This window comes from Mobula hypostoma, chromosome 17 (genome assembly GCF_963921235.1).
Source record: "Mobula hypostoma chromosome 17, sMobHyp1.1, whole genome shotgun sequence".
Classification (NCBI taxonomy): domain Eukaryota; kingdom Metazoa; phylum Chordata; class Chondrichthyes; order Myliobatiformes; family Myliobatidae; genus Mobula; species Mobula hypostoma.
The window spans coordinates 41,880,264-41,907,717 of NC_086113.1; the positions used below are offsets into that span (position 1 = coordinate 41,880,264).

General features: G+C 41.4%; 1 protein-coding gene across 2 annotated transcripts in view; it reads right to left on the reverse strand.

Moving 5' to 3' along the window:
• Positions 1 to 21,195: 21,195 nt before the first annotated feature.
• LOC134357971 (collagen alpha-6(VI) chain-like) overlaps positions 21,196 to 27,454 on the reverse strand; it is a 157,273-nt gene continuing 151,014 nt past the window's right edge. For both annotated transcript variants that reach the window (XM_063069798.1, XM_063069799.1), the window contains exons 36-38: positions 25,939 to 26,035; positions 25,778 to 25,830; positions 21,196 to 23,252 (exon numbers count right to left, since the gene is read on the reverse strand). In XM_063069798.1, the coding sequence (XP_062925868.1) occupies positions 23,077 to 23,252; positions 25,778 to 25,830; positions 25,939 to 26,035 (326 nt within the window). In that variant the 3' untranslated portion in view covers positions 21,196 to 23,076. The remainder of the gene's footprint in view (positions 23,253 to 25,777; positions 25,831 to 25,938; positions 26,036 to 27,454) is intronic.

Genomic DNA, 27,454 nt, shown 5'->3' on the forward strand with positions numbered 1-27,454 from the left:
GTAGGTAGGATTGTAAAGAGAGCTTTGGCACATTGGCCTTCATGAATCAAAGTACTGGGTATGGGAGATGGGAAGTTATGCTGAGTTGTATAAAACATTGGGGAGGACTAATTTGGAGTTTTGTGCAGTTTTGGTCACTTATGTGCAAGAAAGATGTAAGAAAGATTGAAAGAGTACAGAGAAAATTTACAAGGATGTTACCAGGTCTTCTCTATGAATAGATTAGGACTTTATTCCTTGGAACGTAGAAGATTGAGAGAAGATGTAATTGAGGCATACAAAATTATCAGGGGTATGGAGAGGGTAAATGCAAGCAGGCTGTTTTCACTGAGGTTCAGTGGGACTACAGCTAGAATTCATGTGTTAAGGGTGAAAGGTAAAAAGTTTAAGGGAACATGAGGGGAAACATCTTCACTCAGAGGGTCATGAGAGTGTGAAATGAGTTGCCAGCCCAAGTAGAGCATGCAAGCTCAATTTCAACATTGCAGAGAAGTTTGGATAGGCACGCGGATGGCTGGGGTATGGAGTGCTGTGGTCCTAATGTAGGTTGATGGTACTAGACAGCTTAAATGGTTTGGAGGACTAGATGGGCCAAAGGCTCTGTTTCTGTGCTGTAATTTTCTATAGTCCTTTTAGTCTAAACTATACAATCTGTATACCTATACACCTGTACACCTGCTCATTATGTATACAGTATCAGCCAATCACTTGGCTGTTACTCAATGCATAAAAGCATGCAGATATAGTCAAGAGGTTTAGTTGTTGTTCAGACCAAACATCAGAATGGTAAACAAATGTGTTCTAAGTGACTTTGATCATGAAATGCTTGTTAGTTCTAGACATGGTAGTTTGAGTATCGCTGATCACCTGTGATTTTCATGCACAACAGGCTCTAGAGTTTACAGGGAATGGTGAAAAAAAACTTCTAAAAATCCTGCAAGTATTGGTTTTGTGAGTGAAATTGCCTTGTTAATGAGAGAGGTCAGATGAGAATGTCCAGACTGGTTCAAGGTAACAGGAAGGTGACAGTAACTCAAATGGTGTGCAGAAGAACATTTCTGAATACACATGTGGAACCTTGAAGTGGTTGGGCTACAGCAACAAAAACCATGGACATACACTGTGTTTAATGCCCAAGATTGTCCCTTTTACTTCTCCTGAACAACAGAACAATATTTGACATTCTCCTGTGCTCTGGTATCACTCCTGTGGTCATGAAGGACACAAAGGCCAAAAATACCCCAGCAGTCTTTTTTCTCACTTCCTGTAGTAACCTGTGTATATAAACCTGGCCCTGGGAACATACCTACCCTAATGTGTTTTAACCTCAACATGCTTCAGCACATTAGCCTTCTCCATGCTGACCTCACGTTCAGCAAATTCCTTCTCTCTGCTGAACACCGAGGAAAATATTCATTAAAAATCTCCATCAGCTTCTCTGCCTTCAAACAGCCGATTCCTCCTTTATCCCTCAGTGGTCTCGACCACACTCTATGATGCACTATCAATAACTCCAAAAGACTGGAAGTAGAGTAAATACTGAAAGGCTTTTTATTAGCAGTAAAATGTGACCTCCACCATGCTGAGTATCTGCCCCTGGACTGAGAGGAGGAGCAGTGGCACAATCGCCTTTATTCAGGGATCTGTGGGAGGAGCCACAGGAGCAGTCAGCAGAGGGGCGTGTCCAGACAGGTAACCCGGTTACAACATATATATATGGTTTACCACACTCTAGTCATTCATTATAGAATGCCTTTAATCCTACTTGCCAAGGCCTTCTCACATCTCCTTCTAGCTTTCTTAAGTCCATTGTTAAACTTCTTTCTGCCTACCTTAATCTCAAGAGCCCTACTTGAGTTTTGCTTCCTAATTCTTAAGTATGCTTCCATCTTCCTCTTATTTTGATGTTCCATCTCTCTTGCTAACCATTGTCCCTTCATACTACCATCCTTTCCCTGTCTAAGTGAGACAAACCTATTCAGTACCCCACGCAAATTCTCCCTAAACAATCTGCACTTTTCTGCTGTGCATTTCTTGAAAACATCTATTCCCAGTTTACACTTCTAAATTCCTGTCTAATACTATTTTAATTAGCCCTCCCACGATCAGAAACTTTCTCATATCATCTGCTCCTTTCCTTATCCACGGCTATGCTGAAGGTCATGGAGTTATGGTCACAATCATCGAAATGCTCACCCGCTATGAGATCTGTCACCTGACGAGGTTTATTGCTTAGACTAGACCCAGTATGGCCTATCCTCCAGTTGCTCTGTCCACATATTGTGTCGGGAATCCTTTCTGGACACACCTAAGAAATTCTGTTCCATTTCAACCTTTTGCACTCAGGAGATGCAAATCAGTATTAGGGAAGTTGAAGCCTCCTATGACCACATTCCTGTTAGTTTTGTACCTTTCCAAAATCTGCCTGCTTATCTACTCCTCCATATCCCAGAGGCTATTGCTGGGGGCGGGGGGCTATCAGAATACTCCCAACAGAGCGATTGCTTCCTTCCTCTTTCTCACTCAGTTGTCGATCCCTCCGTAGCATCCTCCCCTTCTGTAGCTGTGCTACAGCCCCCTATTAGCTATGCCCCTCCCTTTCAGCTCACTACCTGTAACTTTTAAAGTATCCAAGCTCGGATGCTTCTGACAGCCTAGTATCTGTAATGGCTACAACGTCGTAATTCCATGCATAGATCCATGCTCTTAAGTTCATCACCCTTATTTTCAATACTTCTTGCATTAAAGTGAATTTGGTTAAACCCATCCAACTGACTGAATCTCTGATACTGTCCAAAATCAAACATTCTTTCTGACATTTAGATGAAGTATAAACTTCACAAACTGAACCTGGTGACCCAACATCAATTTTCTACCTTTACCCAAATTACCAGATTCCTGGTATGGTAAAGGAGAAGAGTTTGTACATATCCATCCAGAAACATACGGCCAGATGCACTGAGAATGGAGATATAAAAAGAAGTACAGTATTTACTGGGATCCTTAGGTATTTCCATTCAGAAATTTGAAATGCACCAATAATAGGAATCTGATTTTCTGGGTCTTTTGTGCATTCCAATAATGTGATTACAATTACAGTCAAAATAACTCCAGTGGTGCATAACAGCTCAATTTTTCAATGTTTGAGAGGATTGGATACGCACATGGATGGTAGGTGTATGAAGGGCTATGGTCCCAGTGAAGGTTAATGGGAGTAGGCAGTTTAAATGGTTTGGCACGGACTAGATGGGCCAAGGTTTCTGTTCCGTAATTTTCAATGACTCTATGACTCTATAACAGCGTGGGAGTGAAATTACAATTTGGAACTTGCATTATAATGTGGAAATGATTTTACAGTGTGTGAGTGATATAACATGGTCTCCCATAAGGTTCAGCTAAGCACTGTGACATTTACTTTAAGGATCACATAAACAAGCTGCATGTTGAGAGTATAAACTGGAAGTTCTGACATTGCTTAGCATTTATGAAAGGAGAAACCGGCCTTGGCAGGACAGTCTTAATTGGTCAAATGGTTTAAGTCTGCTCTTATGTCTTAAGAAATTTCAAGAGCAACATTGAAACAGTGTTGCACACGGATGGACATCAGATTCTCCCAGGGCTGTTGGGGAACCGATTTTCTTGCAAAGGAACCTGGATATACTGTATACTTGTGCACTTTCACTTATCATCTCAGTTGTTTGTGGTAGACATACACAGTTGCAAAAGTCATACGAGAAGCACAAGCCATCACAGATGTCCATGAGAATGAACGTCTGGATTTACAAATCTGCCAAACTAACGAGAGCAGCAACTTTTCTTCAGGAAAGCAACAATTGTGAACGGAAAAGCTTTCGGAAAATCTAAAAGAAAACTGCAGATGTTAGATTTTGGGAAGTAGTCCAAAGTATATAATGTTAGTGTGGGTACTTGTTCCAATATATGGTTCATCAGTTACAGCCTGAGAACTGTGCATCAAAAGATATTACAAACTCTCTATTTTCTGCACATCTAAATAGAAATTAGAGTTTGAGTTAACTCAGATTTAAATACTCTGCTGAAAGGCTTCCTTTGGTATTGCCACCAAGTGCTCATCTTTACTATCAGCCTTACCACAAGATACTTAACTTTAGGTATGTTTTCCAGTCCCATGTTGTGATATTTCTTTTATGTTAATAGTAGTGATCATTATTATGCTAACAAAATGTTCTTTAGCCACAAGTTAATCTTTTTATTTAACACAACTATGCAAAATAACACTGTTCTCTGTTGATTTTGGCTTCCTTACTATGCAGTGTCTAATCTAGATTGAAACTATGTCTAACAGCTTGAATGAATCAACCTTCGGTGTTAAGTGCTGGGAGGAGATGAGTGCTTGTTTGAAATAATGCCAGTTGGCAGCCCTGAATTTAAAGATTTTGGCACTGGTTATATTACACCGTTTTTTCCCTCATTTTAATTTCTATAGAGAATAAAATGAAGTAATGTGGTATACTTCCTGTTACCTAATTCTAAATCCCTGCGCGCACACGTTTTCTTCATGTGCAGGTGTCAGAAAGTCAATCATTTTAATTGGTAAACTTTGTGATTACAAACCATTTACGACCCAGGAATACCTGTGTTTTTCTCCCTAGTGTAAACTGGTTATTCCAACAGCAGACCAGTAATAACCTGTCTTCTCTTTCTTTTCCTTATTGTCATATGACCCCCAACTGACTGGGACAAAATGGAAGAAGAGAATATTATTAAAGCAACAATCTGTTTCCATGGCTAAGATTTTAATCCACTTTGTGGGAAAAGATGGTAGAAAGTAATTGTTTCACTGGCAGTGGCAAATTATGCATCTAGCCATTGAGCTTGGCTGAAAGGGAATGTAAAGAACATTTGTAAGGTAAGTTGTGCTTGCAGAAGAAAGTCTTGAAGCTCACAGTGCAGACCACCAGCGGTCCTGATAAGAAACCAGGTAATTTTGCAAAGTAAGAAAATCAGCTTTCATCCATGATTATCCACTTCCCAAATGAAGCAACACGCTCAGCCCTGATACATGAAAGCAACAAAAGAAAGTGAACTACTACAGATGGAAAACAAGAAAAGTAGAATTTCTCGGTAGCATTGTAGTAGGGGAATCTACAGGGTTGGTACCAGATAGAACAAGTCTGAAGAGGAGCCAGCCCGAATCACAAACTGTAGAATATACATAGGGTGAGTTAAACCTTTTGCAGGTGAACTATAGTACAGTAGCCTCCAACCTGATAGCAAGAATATTGATTTCCCTTTCCAGTAAAAAAGGATTTTCCCTCCCACTCTGCTCTTCTTCTATTCCCCACTCTGGCCTCTTACCTCCTCTCACTTGCATATCATCTCCCCCCGGGTTCCCTCCTCCTTCCTTTTCTCCTATGGTCCACTCTCCACTCCTAGCTGATTTCTTCCTCTCCAGCCCTTTACCTTTCCTACCCACCTGGCTTCCATCTATCACCTCCTAACTATCCTCCTCTCCACCCCCCCCACCACCTTTTTTATTCTGGTTTCTTGAAGACATTTTCCAGTCCTGAAGAAAGGTCTCGGCCCAAAATGTCGACTGTTCATTCATTTCCATAGATGCTGCCTAACCTGCTGAGTTCCTCCAGTATGTTGTGTGTTTTGCTTTGGATTTACAACATCTGCAGAGGTTACAGCAGAGTTCATAGTAAACTCACACTTGGTTACCAACTTAATCCCATAAACATCAGGATAGAAACTTGATATTATACATGTAAGGTAAAGATGGACTTGTGCGTAACTAATATAGCAGATGAAGGGCACAAGCTTGACATCTCACACAGCACACAGGCACTGAAGCTTAACACTGCTAAAGGCTTACCTCACTCTGTATACACCGTGCATGTGGGGTAGAGATAATGGAGGAACCAAGGTAAGAAATACTATGAAAATAATGAAAGCTTTGGACTGGGGGCATTCATTCCAGGATAAGTGACCCCCCTGTTGATGTCCACTTGTAATTAAGAGAAAGTTTTAAACACAAGAGATACAGCAGGTACTGGAAATCCAGATCAGTACACACAAAATGCTGGAGGAACTCAGCAGGCCAAGCAGATTCTACGGGGAGGAATAAGCAGCCAATGTTTCAGACTGAGACCGTGCACCAGAACTGGACAGAATGTGGGAAGAAGCCAGAATAGAGGAAAAAATACAAATGGCAGGCGAAGGTGGATGGGTGGGAGAGGGGAGATGAGGTGGGAAGCTGGGAGGTGATAGGTCGATGAGGCAAAGGGTTGAATAAGAAGGGGTCTGATAGGAGAACAGAGTGGACAATGGGAGAAAGCAAAGTAGGAGGAATACCAAAAGGAGGAGATGGGCAGGTGAGGAGAAGGGAAGGGGTAAGATGTGAGCCAGAATAGGAAATGAGAAAAGACAGAAGGGGAAAGAGGTACATCAGACCATAACACCATAAGATATTGGAACAAAATTAGGCCATTTGGCCCATCGAGTCTGCTCCGCCATTGCATCATTGCTTCTCCAGTTTTCCTCTCAGCTCCAATCACCTGCTTTCCCCCCCCCATATACCCTCATGCCCTGACCAATCAAGAATCTATCAACCTCTGCCTTAAATATACATAAAGACTTGGCCTCCACAGCTGCCTGTGGAAATAATTCCACAAATTCACCACTCTCTTGCTAAAGAAATTCCTCCACATCTCTGTTCTAAAAGGACAACCTTCTATTCTGAGGCTGTGCCCTCTGGTCTTAGACATGCCCATTTTCATGAGCTTCCTTTGAACCCTTTCCAGTCTCAGCACATTGTTTCCAAGACAGGGGACCCAAAATGCTCACAATACTCCATGTGAGGCGTCACCAGTGCTTTACAAAGTCTCAACATGACATCCTTGCTTTTATATTTTAGTTCTCTTGAAATGAATGCTAACACATGCATTTGCCTTCCTCACTACAGACTCAATCTGCAAATTACCTTTAGGGAATCCTGCACAAGGACTCTTAAATCCCTTTGCACCTCAGATTTTTTTATTTTCTCTCCACTTAGAAAATAGTCAACCCTTTCATTTCTTCTACCAAAGTGTATGACTAATCACTTCCTGACACTGTATTACATCTGCCACTTCTTAACCTATTCTCCCAATCTATCTAAGTATTTCTGTAGCCTCTCTATTTCCTCAAAGCTACCTGCCCTTTCACCTATCTTTATATTGTCTGCCAACTTTGCATCAAAGGCATCAACTCCATCATCCAAATCATTGACTTATGACGCAAAAAAGAATCGCTTGTGGAACACCATGAGTCACCAACAGCCAACAAGAAAAGACTCCCTTTATTCCCAGTCCTTGCTTCCTTCTGATCAGCCACTGCTTCATCTATGCTAGAATCTTTCCTGTAATACCATGGGTTCATAGATTGTTAAACAGCATTGTGTAGTACCTTGCCAAAGGCCTTCTGAAAATCCAAGTACATTCAACCGATTCTACTTTGTCTATCCTGCCTGTTTATTCCTTCAAAGAATTCCAACAGATTTGTCAGGCAGGATTTTCTCTTGAGGAAGACATGCTGACAATGCCTATTTTATCATGTGCCTCCAAGTACCCTGAGACCTCATCCTTAATAATTGACTCCAACATCTTCCCAACCACTGAGGACAGACTAACTGCCCTCTAATTTCCTTTCTTCTGTCTCTCTCCCTTCTTGAAGAGTGCAGTGACATTTGCAATTTGCCAGTCTTCTAGAACCATTCCAGAATTTAGTCATTCGTAAAAAATCATGACTAATGCCTCCACAATCTCCTCAGCCACCTCTTTCAGAAACTTGTGATGTACACCATCTGGTGCAAGTGACTTATCTACTTTCAGACCTTTCAGTTTCCCAAGAAACTTCTCCCTAGTATTGGTAATTTCACACACTTTATATCCCCTGACACCTGGAACTTCCACCATATTGCTAGTATCTTCCACAGTGAAGACTGATGCAAAATACTTATCCAGTTCATCCGCCATTTTCTTGTCTCCCATCACTACCTCTCCAGCATCATTTTTCCACGGTCTGATATCCACTCTTACCTCGCTATTGCACTTTACATATCTGAAGAAACTTTTTATTATTGATTAGCTTACTTTCATATTCCATCATTACCTTCATAATGACTGTTTAGTTGCCTTCTGTTGATACTTAAAAGTTTCCCAATATTTTAACTTCCCACTAATTTTTGCTCTATTATAGGGCCTCTCTTTGGCTTTTATGTTGGCTTTGACTTCTCTTGTTAGCCATGGTTACGTCATCTTGTCTTTACAATACTTAGAAACGTAGAAACATAGAAAATCTTCAGCACAATACATGCCCTTCAGCCCACACAGCTGTGCAGAACATGTCCTTACCTTAGAAATTACCTAGGGTTACCCATAGCCCTCTACTTTTCTGAGCTCCATGTACCTGTCCAGAAGTCTCTTAAAAGACCCTATCGTATCCGTCTCCACCACCGTTGCTGGCAGCCCATTCCACGCACTCACCGCTCTGCGTAAAAAAACTTATCTCTGACATCTCCTCTGTACCTACTTCCAAGCACATTAAAACTGTGCCCTCTCATGCTAGCCATTCCAGACCTGGAAAAAGGCCTCTGACTATCCACATGATCTATGACTTTTGTCATCTTATACACCTCCATCAGGTCACCTCTCATCCTCCGTCACTCCACGGAGAAAAGGCCGAGTTCACTCAACCTAGTCTCATAAGGCATGCTCCTCAATCCACGAAACATCCTTGTAAATCTCCTCTGTACCCTTTCTATGGTTTCCACGTCTTTCCTATAGTGAGGCGACCAAAACTGACTACAGTACTCCAAGTGGGGTCTGACCAGGGTCCTATATAGCTGCAACATTACCTCTTGGCTCCTAAACTCAATTCCATGATTGATGAAGGCCAATGCACCGTATGCTTTCTTAACCACAGAGTCAACTTGCACAGCAGCTTTGAGTGTCCTATGGACTCGGATTCCAAAGTCCCTCTCATCCTCCACACTGCCAAGAGTCTTACCATTAATACTATATTCTGCCATCATATTTGACCTACCAAAATGAACCACCTCACACTTATACTTCTGAACCACCTCATACTTCTTCCTCTTTGCAATGTATCTTTCCTGCATTTTCTGATTTGTTCCTAGAAACTCCAGCCATTGCTGTTTTGTCATCGTCCCTGTTCGTGCCCCTTCCAATCAACTTCGGCCTGCTCCTCTTTTGTGCCTCTGTAATTCCCTTTACTCAACTGACATCTGATGTTAGTCTCTCCTTCTCAATTTTCAGCGTGAATTTGATCTTATTATACTCTCTTGCCCCTAAGGGTTCTTTTACCTTATGATCTCTAATCAATTCCAGTTCACTACACAATACCCAATCCAGAATAGCTGATCCCCTAGTTGGCTCAGCCATGAGCTGCTCTAAAAAGCCATCTCATGTGCATTATGGAAATGCCCCCTTTTGGAATCCCACACCAACATGATTTTCCCAAACTACCTACACAACGAAATCCTCCATGACTATTGTAACAGGACTGTTGCCCTTTTGGCATGCATTTACTATCGCCCATTATAACTTGTAGACCACGTCCTTTGTGGATCTGTATATAACTCCTATCAAGGTTTTTTTCACCCTTGCATATGATTCAACACCTTCTGACCCTATGTCACCTCTTTCTAATGATTTAATTTCACTTTTTACCAACAGAGCCATGCCACCCGCTCTGCCTTCCTGCCTATCCTTTCAAGACAATGTGTATCATTGCACATTAAGCTCCAGCTATAATCTTTTCTCAGCCATAATTCAGTGATGATACTTTCCAACCTGTAACTGTTCTACGGGTTCATTGACCTTATTCCGTGTACTGCACACATTCAAATATAACACACCTAGTCCCGCATTCACCCTTTTCGATTTTGAGTTTTAGAGAAATTGATGTTCATGCCATGAGATTGGACGCTATGCAGATGGAATATGAGGTGTTGCTCCTCCAACCTGAGGGTGGCCCATCATGACTGTAAATGAGGCCATGGACCGACAGGTTGGAAAGGGAATGGGAAGTAGAATTGAAGCGGGTGGCCAGCAGGCAATACTGATTTTGTGGCAGATGGGACAGAGGTGCCTGATGAAGTGGTCCCCCAATCTACGCTAGATCTCCGATGCAGAAGAGACTGCACTGGGAATATTATGTACAGTAGATGACACCAACAGACTTGCAGGTGAAGCATCACCTCACCCGGAAGTACTGTTTGAAGCCCTGAAAGATGGTGAGGGAGAAAATTTGCTCTGAAGGTCATCTGCATTAATTTTTTCTGTCCACAGCAGGTTGTCAGCATTGTGCGCTTTGGGGTGCAGAGGGGTACAGGGTATGTTCCAAAAATATACTCACTGCATGTGCATGTGTGATTCATGCTGGAAAAGTACATACACATTCCCCTTGTATTTTTGAAACAACATGCTCAGCAATAAACAGCAACACAGACAATACCATCTGATAGAATCTTTTGGGAAATCTTGATGCTGATTTTTAGACATTCATGTAACTTCTGCAAAAATTGATGTTAAACTTCCAGTATTGTTATTCTACAAAATATGTAAAAATATTCATTAAAAATCATCATTTTAATCACAATCAACAGGAATTCTGCAGATGCTGGAAATTCAAGCAACACACATCAGAATTGCTGGTGAACGCAGCAGGCCAGGCAGCATCTCTAGGAAGAGGTACAGTCGACGTTTTGGGCCAAGACGGTCTCAGCCCGAAACTTCGACTGTACCTCTCCCTAGAGATGCTGCCTGGCCTGCTGCGTTCACCAGCAATTTTGATGTGTGTTGCTTGTTATTTTAATCACAATCACATTTTCTACGAAGAACATGGAACATAGCATGGACAGAGAGGATTGTAATGTTTAATACCAGAGGGCATGCATTGAAGGTGAGAGGGGGTAGGTTCAAGGGGGATGTGAGGGGTAAGTTTTTTACTCAGAGAGTTATTAATGCCTGGAATGTGCTGCCCCAGTATGGTGGTACAGACAAATTCATCAGAGGTGTTTAAGAGAAATTTGGATAGGCACATAAATGTACGTAAGATGACGGGATATGGACATGGTGTAGGTAGGAGGGATCAGTGTTTGGGTGTTTCCGATTTGCTTTTTAGCTGGTATAGCACAACATTGTGGGCCAAATGGCCTGATCCTTTGTTGTATTGTTCTACGTTCCAGCACTGCAGCACAGTACAGGCATACTGTCCCACAAGGTTGTGCCAACCTTTTAACCTATTCTAAGATCAATCTACATACTCTCCTACATAGCTCTCCACTTTTATATCATTCAAATGTCTATCAAAGTGTTTGTTAAATTGCATTATGTGTCTACCTCTACTATCACATGCTGGCAGGGTGTTCCATGCACTCACCACTCTCTGTGTAAAGAAATTAACTCTGGTATCCCCCCTATTCCTTCCACCAATCACCTTAAAATGTAGCCTTTCATCATCTTGTACACCCCTATCAAGTCACCTCACACCCTCCTTCTCTCCAAATAAAAGTCTTAGCACAAAGTGAAAAATGATTTCCAGTACTGTTGATGGGATTGCTCTCTGGGAGGAAAAGTTCTCACTTAGAAAAATGTAGGATTCAGACTCACTCCAAAGCCAAATAGCACTGATAGTGAAAGTGTGAAACAAAAGCAGGAAATAATGAAACTCTCAGGAACATCACTAAGAGTGATAAACAGGACAATGACTCAGATCAAAATGGTTCCATTAAAATGGGAAAACTCTGAAACAATCCTGATAACAATTTTTTTCTTGTTTGAGTGGACTCATTTGGTGTTCTGGACTGAGACTAAGAAAATAGCCCAAATTCTTCATAACAACCAAGTTTCATGCAGAAAGTTACTACAATAGGTGGGTTAGCATGCTTGTAGATATCACGAAGGTAGGTGTAGCTATGTATAGTGTGGAGGGTTGTCGTAGGTGGCAACGGGACATTGACAGGATGAAGAGCTGAGCTGAGAGGTGGCAGATGGGGTTCCACACAGAATAATGTGAGTGATACTCTTTGGAAGGTCAGACTTGAAGGCAAAATACAGGGTTCATGGTAAGATTCTTCACAGTGTGGAGGAACAGAAGGATCTTTGGGTCCATACCTATAGGTCCTTCAAAGTTGCTGCGCAAGTTAATAAGGTTGTTAAGAAACTGTATGGTGTACATTGGCCTTCAATAGTTGGGGGATTAAGTTGAAATCAAGTGAGGTAATGTTGCAACTGTATAAAGCCATGGTTAGACCACACTTGGGATATTGTGCTCAGGTCCATCGGAGGGGCAGAGTCTAGGACAATGGCGCCTAACGGCAACTCCTTTGCTTGCATCTTCAGAAACAGCTCTATTTCTATCTTTCATATCTCTATTTTACCCTTTGCAGGCTTCTTTTGAAGACCCTGACCTGGAGTTACACACAGACTTTGGTTCTCTATGGGAATGGGATCCGCTCTCAGGGCCTCACGGCTGGCCACTTTTCGATATGCCAAGGATGCAGCCTGGAAGACTAGCACACCTTCAGGGTGCTGGATTTTCGTGGCTCTGGAGACGGGCTGAATCGAGGCCGGCGTTGCCGCCTGGTGTGTCGTGGGAGTACACAGAAGAGCGAAAGCAGCGAGCTGGCTGCTGTCTGTGTGCCCAGAGACCTGAGTTCTTTGGGCATAGAGCTCGAAAAAGCAACACAACAGACTTTTAACGCCATAAATCAGCGAGTTGTTTGTTATGTCTCTCCTCTCGCTGTTATACTGGGACACCTCTTTTTCCCTTATTAGGAAGAGAGAGGAAGAGCCTATGGTATGTCAAATTACCTGGTGAACGAGTAATCTTAGGGGTACTGCAAGTCTGTGATTTTATTGATACTTTGCTGCACGCTTGAGTGCTTGGTGGAGGATGCAGATGCCTTTTTGCTGATGGGGGCGGGGTCATTGCTTTGCTGCTGCTTGGGCGTGGAAGGGGGGAGCTTAGTGGAATTTGAGGTTCCAACATTGAACTGTCATTCATTCTTTGGGGCACTCCTCTGTTTCCATGGATGTTTGCGAAGAGAAAGACTTTCAGGATGTATATTGTATACATTTCCCTGACATTAAATGTATCTATTGAAATCCATTGAAACCTATTGAATTAAGTTCTGGTTGCCTCATTATAGAAAGGTTGTGGAATCTTTAGAGAAGGTGTAGAGGAAATTTACCAGAATGCTGCTTGGATCAGAGAGCATTTCTTATTCTCAATAGTTCCATTTAATATCAGAATAATGCATACAATATACATCATGAAATTCTTTTTCTTCGCAAACATCCACAAAGCAGAAGAGTGCCCCATAGAATGAATAATTATAAAACGTTAGAACCCCAAAGGCCCCTCTACTCACCCTCCCACACACAAACATCAGCAAAGCAATGACCCACTCCCTCCCCCACTTCAGCAAAAAGCATCAGAACTCTCAACCCACCAAGCAAGCCCTCAAGAAAGACCATGAATCACAATATAACAGAAACTAATCGTTCATCCTGACAAATCTGACATATCACAGGCTCTCTCTCCTTAATAAAGGAGCAGACAGGTGTCACTCAGTGAGAGGGGGGACATAAACAAAACAACTCACTGGTTTGCGACGATAGAGTCTGCCATGTCACTTTCTTTGCCAAATTCTCTGACTTGAGAATTGGCAACAAACTCTTCCCCACCAACGAGTGAGAGAGAGAGTGAGAGAGAGAGAGATTCACTGAGTACAGAGCCCCCGACAGCTAATCCACTGTTCCCAATGTTCAGTTTTCTCCCTGGCTGCTTCAGTCATTGAAACTGGCATAGAGTCGGCTTGTCCCCAGGGCCATAAAGCCTTGGAACCCCAAAGTTGTGCTCATCCTCTAGATTGCATCCATGTGATATCAAAAAGTGGCAAGTTGTGAATCCTCGTGTCCCACCACCACAAAGAACCTGTAACTCCAGATCAGGGACTCCGACAGAATCTACCCACCCTGAAAAGGAAAAAGAGAGACATCAAAGGTAGAAGTTAAACTCTTTCCACAGATGAGCTCGATAAGGGCCATTGTAGCTCGGCCTTTATGGTTGAGCAAGCTACAGCTTTTCCCTTTGGAGTGAAGGAGGATGGGAGGTGACTTGATAGAGGTGTACAAGGTGATAAGAGGCATGGATCGAGTGGTCAGCCAGAGACTTTTACCCAGGATGGAAATGACTACTACAAGGAAGCATTATTTTAAGGTGATTGGAGGAGAATTTAGCGGGGGCGGTGGATGTCAGAGGTAAGTTTTTTACACAGAGAGTGGTGGGTGTGTGGGAATACTCTGCCAGGGGTGGTGGTAGTGGCAGATAAATTAGGAACAATTAAGAAACTAGTAGATAGGCGCATGGCTGATAGAGAACTGGAGGGCTATATAGGAGGGAAAAGGGTAGATTGATCTTAGAGTTGGTAAAAAAAAGGTCAGGAAAACATCATAGGCCAAAGGGTCTTGCCTGCGCTGTACTGTTCTATGTTATATGCTGTTCCATGTTAATTATCACCTGTCAACAGTGGAAAATCCTAAAGATATCAAGGCACTTGAAATAAGAAATGAGAATCTTAACAGATTCCAATGAAAAAAATGATAACTTCATGCCTATTTTGTGAATGAGGTAGCAACAGCTCAGATTAATTTTTACATAGAACATAGAATAGTACAGCACAGTACAGGCCCTTCGGCCCACAATGTTGTGCCGACCCTCAAACCCTGCCTCCCATATAAGCCTCCAATTTAAATTACTCCATATACCCGTCTAGTAGTCTCTTAAACTTCACTAGTGTATCTGCCTCCACCACTGACTCAGGCAGTGCATTCCATGCACAAACCACTCTCTGAGTGAAAAACCTTCCTCTAATATCCCCCTTGAACTTCCCACCCCTTACCGTAAAGCCATGTCCTCTTGTATAGAGCAGTGGTGCCCTGGGGAAGAGGCGCTGGTTATCCACTCTATCTATTGCTCTTATTATCTTGTACACCTCTATCATGTCTCCTCTCATCCTCCTTCTCTCCAAAGAGTAAAGCCCTAGCTCCCTTAATCTCTTATCATAATGCATACTCTCTAAACCAGGCAGCATCCTGGTAAATCTCCTCTGTACCCTTTCCAATGCTTCCACATCCTTCCTATAGTGAGGCGACCAGAACTGGACACAGTACTCCAAGCATGGCCTAACCCAAAGTTTTATAGAGCTGCATCATTACATCGCGGCTCTTAAACTCTATCTCTCGACTTATGAAAGTTAACATCCCATAAGCTTTCTTAACTACCCTATCCACCTGTGAGGCAACTTTCAGGGATCTGTGGACATGTACCCCCAGATCCTTCTGCTCCTCCACACTACCAAGTATCCTGCCATTTACTTTGTACTCTGCCTTGGAGTTTGTCCTTCCAAAGTGTACCACCTCACACTTCTCCGGGTTGAACTCCATCTGCCACATCTCAGCCCACTTCTGCATCCTATCAATGCCTCTCTGCAATCTTTGCCAATCCTCTACACTATCTACAACACCACCAACCTTTGTGTCATCTGCAAACTTGCCAACCCACCCTTCTACCCCCACATCCAGGTTGTTAATAAAAATCACGAAAAGTAGAGGTCCCAGAACAGATCCTTGTGGGACACCACTAGTCACAATCCTCCAATCTGAATGTACTCCCTCCACCACGACCCTCTGCCTTCTGCAGGCAAGCCAATTCTGAATCCACCTGGCCAAACTTCCCTGGATCCCTTGCCTTCTGACTTTCTGAATAAGCCTACCGTGTGGAACCTTGTCAAATGCCTTACTAAGATCCATGTAGATCACATCCACTGCACTACCCTCATCTATATGCCTGGTCACCTCCTCAAAGAACTTTATCAGGCTTGTTAGACACGACCTGCCCTTCACAAAGCCATGCTGACTGTCCCTGATCAGAGCATTGTAGAGCAAAGAAGGACACACTGAGAGTCGTAAAAATGTAACAGGCCCTTCGGCCCTTCTAGTCCATGCCGAAATCATATAAGCTGCCTACTCCCATCGACCTGCACCCAGACCAGGGCCCTCCATACCCCTACCATTCGTGTACCTATCCAAACTTCACTTAAATGTTGAAGTCGAGCTTGCATGCATCACTTGAGCCAGCAGCTCGCTCCACACTCTCACAGCCCACTTGAGTAAAGATGTTTCTCCTCATGTTCCCCTTAAACTTCTCACCTTTCACTCTTATCCCGTGACCTCTAGTAGTCCCACCCAACCTCAGTGGAAAAAGCCTGCTTATATTTACCCTATGTATACCCCTCATAATTTTGTACACCTCTATCAAATCTCCCATCAACCTTCTATGTTCTAGGGAAATAAAATTCCTATCTATTTAATCTTTCCTTATAACTCAGTTTCTCCATTCCCATCAAAATCCTTGTAAATTTTCTCTGTACTCTGTCAAACTTATTTACATCTTTCCTGTAGGTAGGTGACCAAAACTGCACAGAGTACTTCACAGTACATCCGCCCTGCTCTGCTGGGGGAGAAGCTGACAGCGATGCAGCTGGATGCTCCCCTGGTGTCATGGTTTCTTGATTACCTGACTGGCAGACCACAGTACGTGTGCTTGCAACACTGTGTGTCCGACAGAGTGATCAGCAGCACTGGGGCTCCACAGGGGACTGTCTTGTCTCCCTTTCTCTTCACCATTTACACCTCAGACTTCAACTACTGCGCAGAGTCTTGTCATCTTCAGAAATTTTCTGATGACTCTGCCATAGTTGGATGCATCAGCAAGGGAGATGAGGTTGAGTACAGGGCTACGGTAGGAAACTTTGTCACATAGTGTGAGCAGAATTATCTGCAGCTTAATGTGAAAAAGACTAAGGAGCTGGTGGTAGTCCTGAGGAGAGCTATGGTACCGGTGACCCCTATTTCCATCCAGGGGGTCAGTGTAGACATGGTGGAGGATTACAAATACCTGGGGATACAAATTGACAATAAACTGGACTGGTCAAAGAACACTGAGGCTGTCTATAAGAAGGGTCAGAGCCGTCTCTATTTCCTGAGGAGACTGAGGTCCTTTAACATCTGCCAGACGATGCTCAGGATGTTCTACGAGTCTGTGGTGGCCAGTGCTATCATGTTTGCTGTTGTGTGCTGGGGCAGCAGGCTGAGGGTAGCAGACACCAACAGAATCAACAAACTAATTCGGAAGGCCAGTGATGTTGCGGGGATGGAACTGGACTCTCTGACGGTGGTGTCTGAAAAGAGGATGCCGTCCAAGTTGCATGCCATCTCGGACAATGTCTCCCATCCACTACATAATGTACTGGGTGGGCACAGGAGTACATTCAGCGAGAGACTCATTCCTCTAAGATGCAGCACAGATCGTCATAGGAAGTCATTCCTGCCTGTGGCCATCAAACTTTACAACTCCTCCCTTGGAGGGTCAGACACCCTGAGCCGATAGGCTGGTCCTGGACTTATTTCATAATTTACTGGCATAATTTACATATTACTATTTAACTATTTATGGTTCTATTACTATTTATTATTTATGGTGCAACTGTAATGAAAACCAATTTCCCCCTGGGATCAATAAAGTATGACTATGACTATGACTAAATAAGGCCGCACCAATATCTGAAACAACTTCTACATAACTTCCCATCTCCTCAATACTTTGATTTATGAAGGCCAATATGCCTAAAGCTTTCTTTATGACTCTATCTACCTGTGACACCACTTTCAATAAATTATAGACGTGCATTCCCAGATTCCTTTGTTCTACCACACTCCTCAGTACCCTACCATTCACTGTGTAACACCTACCCTGGTTGGTCCTACCAAGGTGCAACACCTTGAACTTCTCTGCATTAACTTCCATCTGCCATTTTTTCCAGCTGATCCAGATCCCTTGGCAAACCATGACAGTCTCCCTTACTGCCCACTACAATCTTGGTGTCATCTGCAAATTGCTGATCCAGTTAACCATATTATCCAGATCATTGATATGGATGACAAACAACAACAGACTCAGTGCCAATCCCTATGGCACTTCACTAGTCACAGGCCTCCATTCAGAGAGGCAACCATCCACTACAACTCTCCGGCTTCTCCCACAAAGCCTTCATCTAATCCAATTTACTACAGAATCTTGAATATGAGCAACTGAACCCTCTTCACCAGCCTCCCTTGTGGGACCTTGTCAAATGTCTCGTTAATGTCTATGTAGGCAACATCCACTGCCTTCTCTTCATCCACTCTATAAGATTGGTTAGACATGACCTACCATGCACGAAGCCATGCTGACTATCCAAAGCCTATCCAAATACATGTATATTAGGCCCCAATAACTTTCCCACAACAGATGTCAGATTCTTAGGCCTATAATTTCCTGGTTTATGTTTAGAGCCTTGAGGGTTGTCATTTCTTAGGCGAGAATAGCTCATGCATCAGAGTGACAACACTGGATGGTTGAGCTACTGGGTCATGAAGATAGCTATGGGATCATTTCTCTAGAATAGGACCACTGATATGCTAGTTTAAAATCCAGTCAAACCCAGGCAAGGATATCAGCTGCCTATTAACACAGCAAAAGCAGGATGGCATTGGATGAAAACTCAACGCCAAAAAATTGATGTTAAAACCAGCGCCACTGATAGAGTTGGTTGCTGTCTGTAATCTTCCTGAGTAATCTGAACGATTTCCAGAACACACATTCACGTGTAATATTCTTTTGTCTCTTTATTCCTGGTGTCCTGAATATTTTAAAAAGTCTGCTTAGACTTTGGTGATCTGCAGTGTAAAATTATTGCTGTGGTGTATGCTTTCAGAAAATTCATTTATTTAATATACCATACACATACCTCTCTTCTCATCTCTCTCATCAGGCAGAAGATACAAAAGCCTAGAAGCACGTACCACCAGTCTCAAGGACAGTTTCTATCCCAGTGTTATCAGACACTTGAACAGACCTCTTGTATGATACGATGGGGCTTGACCTCACAATCTACCTTATAATCATATTGCACTTGGTCATTTTACCTGCACTGCACATTTTCAGTGGTTTTTTCACTTCATTCTGCATTGTCATTCCTTATTCTAGCTCAATGCACTGTGTAATGATTTGATCTGTAGAAACAATGTGCAAGACAAGCTTTTCACTGTATCCTAGTACATATGACAATAATAAACCAGTATTTGTATACTCAATTAAAACAAAACTAGTGCAGGTTGTCCACAGGTTATGAATCCCCCGATTTATGTATAACCTCTGCGTATGAATGTTTGGAAGACTGGCAGGGTGGATTTGTTGGCTACTGTAGGGCAGCAGGCATCTTCTGCTGTGTCGGAAATCATTCTGTGGTTACAGTTCCAACTTACAAACTGTTCTGGTGATGAGTGATTCGAAGGAATGAACCCATGTATTAACTCATATCATTAAACATCATATAATTGGAATATATATGGAGAATACTTGAAAATAATAGCATATGTTAATAGGGCATTTTAAAATTCATTATCCTTAATTGAACCACATTTAGTTTTAAAATCACTAATCACAATAAGTAGCCTTTCATGATAGAGTATATTAAAGAATGATCTATGCATGGTATAGACTCAGGATGTGTCCCAAGAACAACCTGTATTTATTTACCACCTTTAACATAGCAGACTGTTCTATGATCCTTGCTCAAACAGCAAAACAAAATTAAAGTAAAGGGATAATAAGACAGGCAGCCATAATGGAAAGTGTTAGAAACACTGATCAGGTCAGGTAGCAACTGGAGAGGGAGAAAGGTAATGTTGAAAGAATCAAGCTAAATTCATGAAACTCACTACCTTTAGATACTAAAGAAATGTCTCTTAATATTTTTTCTCCGGTTGTACAACATACCTTATTGATTCAGTGGAATTTTCCTTCTATTACAATAAAGAAAGATAAAGGGAATTGCCTTCAGTCCCTACAACACATTCCATTCTCTAGAAATCAGTTCTCCCCTCTTCCTGAAGACTGCTTGAGTGTGAATCAGGCCTTTGAGACCACAGGTAACAAATGAGTTTTTAATGGCTTCTCAGCATTCTAAACAGGGTCTTTTTAAGTATAATCATACTTATTTAGTGGAAAGTATTAGAGTCTCGTTTGCATGGAAAGGTCCCATAAATAGCGATGAGATAAAGAAGCAGAATAGCTTTGTGTTGGCAAGGTATAAATGCTATCCAGTCAGCACACTTAATTTTCTTCAATAATTGTAATTTTACATCCAGCAGGAGGGCAGACAAATTCATGACTTAATGAAAAATGGCTCTTCCAATGGTCAATGCTGGATCGAAGTGAATGCATAAATCTCCAAACTGAGTGGTGAAATTATATATTTTATTCCAGTCTATTAATTACAAAAGTCCACAATAGTCAACATTTCAGTTTGTATAAATGGTCAGGATTCCACATAGTCCCAGTGGGAAGGTACCAGAGCCTTCAAGAAAACCACGGCAACTATGCTCCTCATTTTTGCAAGTTTTTCTACTGCCTTGTTTAAAATGATTCATCTGTACACTATAAGGCAAAATACATAGGTTCAGGTTTCTGATCCTGAGCCAGAAAGATAATTCACTTGTAGGATTGATGACACCAAGAATCTAAATATGTACTGCCCTCAACAGGGATGTACTTCAGCCTTACAATTGTGGTTTTGATGACTTCACTGCCATCAAAAGAGTTTTCTTCTTAAGACAAAATCTACTCTTATTGGCAGTATAGTTTTAGTGCAAGCTAGCACATGCTTTTACCGCACCGGTGATTCGAAGATCAGGGTTCAAGTCCCGCTGCTGTCTGTAAGGGTTGATGGCGAGGGTTGCCAAATGCTCCAGTTTCCTCCCTAAAGATGGATGTTTCGGGCTTAGTTGTGGACATGCTATGTTGGTGCCAGAAGCATGGTGACCCTTGCAGGTTGCCGCCACCTGTGTTGGTCAATGACGCAAATGACACATTTCACAGTATGTTTCGATGTACATGTGACAAATAAAGCTACTCTTTTATCTTTAATAAGTGACCTCTCACAGCCCATGTCAACTCTGGTATCGGCTGGAAAACTCAAATCAAAGAATGTGGACCTATAAATGTGATCTATAAGTCCTACTGCATACAAACAAAACAAGAATTATTTTTATAATATGGTTTTTATTGAAAGACTAGTAATTATTATTATATCATACAACCATAAATTTCTCATCAGTAAACAGGAAATTCACTGAAGTCATCGAGTTATTCTTTTGGCACAATAGTACCACATGTAGCAGGATCTTTAGAAAGACAAACAAGCAAACATACAAATAACCACATTCCCTACCCTGAGCAAAGAACAATAATATTTCCCTTGTAACAAATATACCTGGAATATACAGAAAAATAATCATCTTCAGTTCTAGCAACGACAGCAATAATTTTACAATGTGCATTTGCACCAAAAATAATTACTGCCTGGTACTGGTCAATAAGGGAACAATTATCAAAGTGGCATACATATGACTTGTTGAGCTCTTCAAGTTTTACAAATGTATATTCCTGTGAGAAACAGCTGAATGTGAAAGCTCACCAGAACTCAACATCAGAAATAAAATCTTGTCTAGTTGAATTAGAATCCCTAACTGACCTTTTAATTACTCCAAGTATTGATTTTATGTTTAAAATTTCCTTTGCAAATATTTTCTATATCCATATACAATTGAATGTTGATAAATGTACAACTAATTCACCAACACATTTTGTACATGAAACAGCACCATACAGAATCTTATACATAAAATAACCTAAGTTTTAAATGTTTGAACCACTACCTATTTAATATTAAATTAAGCATTTTAGTACATTAAAACAGATCATCAAAAACAACCTACACAAGTGATTAAATGACTGGAAGATTTTCATTTTAATTGTATGTATGGCAACAGATTGAAATAGAAATTGATTGTAATGACTGTCAAAAATATTAGGCATTTACGCTAGATGAAGATTTCTCAAATAATTCTCATTTGGGTTCCAATACTTTACTAGTAGCTTCCAAGTATGAATTTGTCTCTAGAAACAGTACAAAATTTTTGCTTCTTTACTACAGCAACAGGCTCATCTGTGATATTTAGATGAACCCTTCAGTTTCCTGAGTTTCTTGATCTGTGGGCTACCAAAGGTTTTATCTTTGAAACTAGCAGTTATGAAGAGAGAACCCACAGGTATCTATCATTAAGAACCCCAGTCACCCAGGTCATGTCCTCTTCTCATTGCTATCATCAAGGAGAAGGTACAGGAGCCTGAAAACATAAACTTAATGTTTCAGGAACAGCTTCTTCCCGTCTGCCGTCAGATTTCTAAGGTGACAGTAAACCCATGAACACTACCTCAGTATTTTTACCTCTCTCTGTGTGAACTATTTAATTATTTTTTATTTATATACTGTATACATATTGCAATTTATAGCTTTATTATTATGTATTGCAATATATTACTGCTGCAAATCAGATTTCACAACATACTGTATGCCGGTGACGTTAAACCTGATTCTGAGATACACATACTCCTGGAGGATCAATGCTTTCAGGATTCTAGCTCTTGCACTGCATGGTGGTCCTCGCCTGTGTTTTGCCTTCCTGCTCCAAAGTGCAGAGCCTTGCCTACATCCGGGAGCTTTTCTGGGAGACCAGGAAAGGATGCTTTAATTTTGCCTTGCTTGATTGCAAGCTTGTAAACAAAAAAAAAAAATCACGGAACCTATTTGCTTATTTACTTCTGGATGATCCTTTTGCCATTTATCTGTTCTTTTACGTTTGCAAAGGAAAATCCACTGGAAAAAAAAAGATGTCCTATCCATTGTAAGCTTCCCCGTTTTCAGGAAGAATGTAATTGGGATAATCCTGTTTTTTGACTATAAGTAAGATTCTAATATGAATAAGATAATACATATGTATATAGAAAATAGCATGGCACATGTGAATTTCAAGCTTGTTGCCATTGAGTATGTATCTAAAATCAACCCTACTACAGCATTTAGGAGGGAGATTTCAAGCACAAGGTTTCACATTCCTCCTTTGTGTCAAATCTATTTCCATTTCCTTTACAACCACTGTACCAGAACCGTTTGCAGATCTGTGATGTTTTGTCAAAGTACCATTTTAAGGCATAATTGTAGCAATCCCCTGAATCACGATTCAATCCGCAAACATCTGGAATTGAAAAGAATGAAACAGTTTATGGAATGTATTGTATACGGAGCCATACAAGACTACAGGTGCTGGAACCTGGAGCGAAGAACAAACCAATGGAGGGACAAAGTGAGCCAACCAGCATGGGTGATGGCAAGGAGGTTGTTGACATTTTGTGCTGAGATCCTATGTCAGCACCTGATGTAACGACTTGACCAGAAGCACTGACTGTCCCTTTGCCACCACAGATGCTTCCTGACTTCCTCCAACAGTTTGATTTTTTATTATGAAAGATTTACTTCCATTGACCAGAAGCTTTTCACTAAGCTGATTGAAATGAGCAGGAATATTTGAATGAAAATATGAGAAGCAGAATAGGATATGTAAAAATGCTTTGAATTTCCTCCAAATACTTCATATAGCATTTTTAAATATCATCTTTTGGTCAGGACTTGTAGAAGATCAAAATACAAGCAGCAGTGAAAGACATGGGATTAATGAGGGCTGAAGCTCAATTAGCTTGGGCTACCATCAGCTCCCCATCTTGAGGTCCAATTCCCAACTGCAAAAAGCAATTGATTTCCTGCTGGCTATAAGCAAGTGTTGGTAGGAGCTGAGCCCTCCCCAAGGAGTTTTACAGATGCTTTCCTCTCCTTTTATCACTCCCTGAGATGCCTGGTGCAATTGGCCTTCAGCTCAGGGAAATGAGTAAGGTCCCACATTGTGCAAGTAGAAAGAAAAGGCCACTTTCTTTCCAACACCTCCCCCTCCCCCACCAACCCCAGTCTGGCGTTCTGACACAGACATATCTTAGTTTTGGCCATGGCCCATGAAACAAGATTTTTCTTTCCCTTTTAAGGGTTTTCTTCCCCTCACTTCCTCTTGGATTTATGGAAACAGGACCTCTTTCAGTTCTTTAGCCCTAGTCAATGCAGTCTTACCAAATGAGGAACTGAAAGCTCATACCAATGCTCCCACCTTTCCAATACATTTCTTTTATTTGCTAATCCTTTGTCATTTTCCTTTTATGGCTATGAACATAAACTCACGTAAGAAATAACATTTAGTTAATAAACACTAGATCTTTAACTCAAGAACAAAGATGGATGAAGCAAGCAGGGAGCAGAAGTGGCATTTGTTGCCTGAGCGTTATTTCAATTTTTCAGATCAAGCTGCTGGCCAGCATCAGGAGGAATTGTGTATGATTGGCTAGCAGGAGTAAGAACATGAGCAGTACAGCCAAGACCAATTTGAGAGCCAATAAAAAGGGAAGGAAATCCTTTACATCCCACTCTTCACATGAAAGGGAAAACGGTAATGCACATATCCTCTATAATTTTCAAAGATTATTAAATACTTACACAACATTTGGGAAGCAATTATATTCTTCTCTATAAATGGGATGACCAAGTAGTTAAATTTACCTTCCTGCCCCATTTCAGCTTTATTCCATCCAGCCTCCATTTAATCTGGCTCTTTTCGAGGTTGGAAGGAGTTCTCCAATCCATCAGGTACTTCACTGAGACAAGCATATAGGTCTTTAACATCACTGGAAGCCTCGAACCAGGTTTGGCCAAATTAGAAGATGCGCTCAATAAATCATGTTAGAGAAGAAGATTTACAGGGCCAGGAGGAGAAGGAATACTCTTCCAGACTTCACTAATAATGCTTGGACGTGAGTTGCCATGGCCCCCTTCTCTTTTCCAATATGTGATCTTACACCTATGTCCTGCTCCATTCTCCAAAAGTATGATGGACATCACTGAGCTCCTTGTTGACACTTAAGACCACAAGACATAGGAGCAGAATTAAGCCATTCAGTCCATCGAGTCTGCTCCACCATTGCATCATGGCTGATCCCAGATCCCACTCAACCCCATACACCCGCCATCTTGCCATATCCTTTGGCCAATCGGCCAATCGGGAAACTATCAGCTTCCATCTTAAATATGCCCATGGACTTGGCCTCCACCGTAGTTTGTGGCCGAGCATTCCATAGATTCACTACTCTCTAGCTAAAAAAATCCTCCTTACCCCTATTCTAAAAAGCCGCCCCTCAATTTTGAGTGTGTGACCTGTAGTTCTGGATATTCCTCCTCTCCACAATCACCCTATCTAGTCCTTTCAACATTTGGTAGGTTTCGATGAGATCTTCCCACATTCTTCTGAATACCAGTGAGTACAGGCCCAAAGCTACCAAACGCTCCCCATATGTTAACTCTTTCATTCCTGCAATCATCCTCCTGAACCTCTTCTGGTTGCTCTCCAATGAAAACACATCCTTTTTGAGCTATGGGATCCAAGGCTATTGATAATACTCCAAGTGTGGCTTGACTATTGTCTTATAAACCCTCAGCAGTATCTCCTTGCTTTTATATTCTATTCCCCTTGAAATAAATGCTTGGCAATGGCAGTGGAAATCAGACTACAGAAATAGGTATGAGTGGCATATCTACTTAGTCTCAAACCAATCCGTTTGTCCAATAACTTTCCAAAACCATTCCCCATTGAAATCCTTCAAGAAAGTATTTTTCATCTGTACCTACCATAGCTGCCGATATCATCTTTTTGTTCTTCAAAATTTTCCACAGTTTTCACTCTGTATTGAAGAAGTTGATACATTAATTATCAAAGGCAAACTCCATTCTGTGATCAGAAATTGATCATAATTGTTACAGAATTTGACCATAATTGTTACAAAACATACCGTGATTCGGGAAATGTCTTCTTTTCTTCTGCATTTTGAGAAATTTTTCCTTTGCATTTCATCTTTAGAGCTGGAGGTGGATACTTGTTAATTTCACCTATTAAATACAGTACACCATTTAATTAGAATGACAGCAAAATACAACAAATAAAATATTCTAAGACTACAGTGATATGTAATTTTCAAAATGCTATTCTCTTTAATAGTTCAAGTCTAGTTAGTCCCAGATCCCAGTCTTTTCTCGGTAAACAACATTTTGTTTATCTGGCCTAGCTGCCTAGTTCCCTTCCTGGATCCTGGATTCAACATCTTATTCAGCTTGAACATTACAATCCCAATATTATCTGAAGTAAAACATTTCACTTCCTCTATTTTCCTTTGAAATTAAATCTATGTCTCACAGATTTTAACCCTCTCACCAGTAAGTTCTCACTCAATAAACATCCTCCGTCATTGCAAAAACCATCAATTCAAACTATTAATTTTCTCTCTAGAAGGAAAACAACAGCCTCTTCAGGTCCCTAAACTTGCATAACATCCTAGTAAATATTTCATTTTTTTTCGATAGCCTTTATTTCTTTATTAAATCTTGTTGGTCAGAACCATCCAGAGTACTCCTGGCCTGAGCAATCACTTATAAAGATCTAACACTATTTAAAAAATATATAGTTCTTTATTGTCCAGATCAGTTCATGCTTTTATTAACCATCTTATTAACATTCACCACCATTTCTAAGATGATTACCAAGAAATTTGTCATTAGCACCAAATGTCCTGTAGAACAGAACTGCAAATTCTACTGGCAGAATTCAGTGGACCTCACATCAAGCAGTCAGTGGTGTATAGAAGGTTTCTCACTATTGTTAGAGATGAATTTCCAGAGGGACGTACTTCATCTCATTTGCCTTTGCTCCTACAGTCGGCCTCGACAGTATAACAACATACAAAGGGCATCAAATCAAAAACAAAATTAACAAAACCAAAATGCAATTGTTTCAATGGATCCAAAGAAAAATTGATTAATTTTCTAGGGATAAACAAGTATTCAGAACAATCAATTTGCCTTAGCTGATTCATAGATTTTTAATTTGTCAAGGAAGCAACGATTTGTACCAGCAGGCCAACCTCCAGAGCACCATATAACATCAAAAAGATGTAAGCATTCTGCAGGTTGCTGGGGATTGGAAAATGGACGTGGACTTGGAAAAAAAAGCTTGTGTTTCCCCCAGACATTGCAGCTACAACACTCCGGCCAGACATGGTCCTGTGGTCCACACCAGCCAAGCTGGCAGATGTTGTGGAATTGACAGTACCATGGGAAGATGGTGTCGAAGAAGCTTATGAAAGGAAAAAGACCAAGTACTCTGAACCGGCAACTGAAGCTGCCCAGAATGGCTGGAAGACCAAGATTTTCCCTGTAGAAGTGGGATGCAGGGGATTCGTTGCTACATCTATGACCAGTCTATTGAGGAAGATGGGGGTGAGGAGTCACTCCCTCCAACAAGCAATCAAGTCC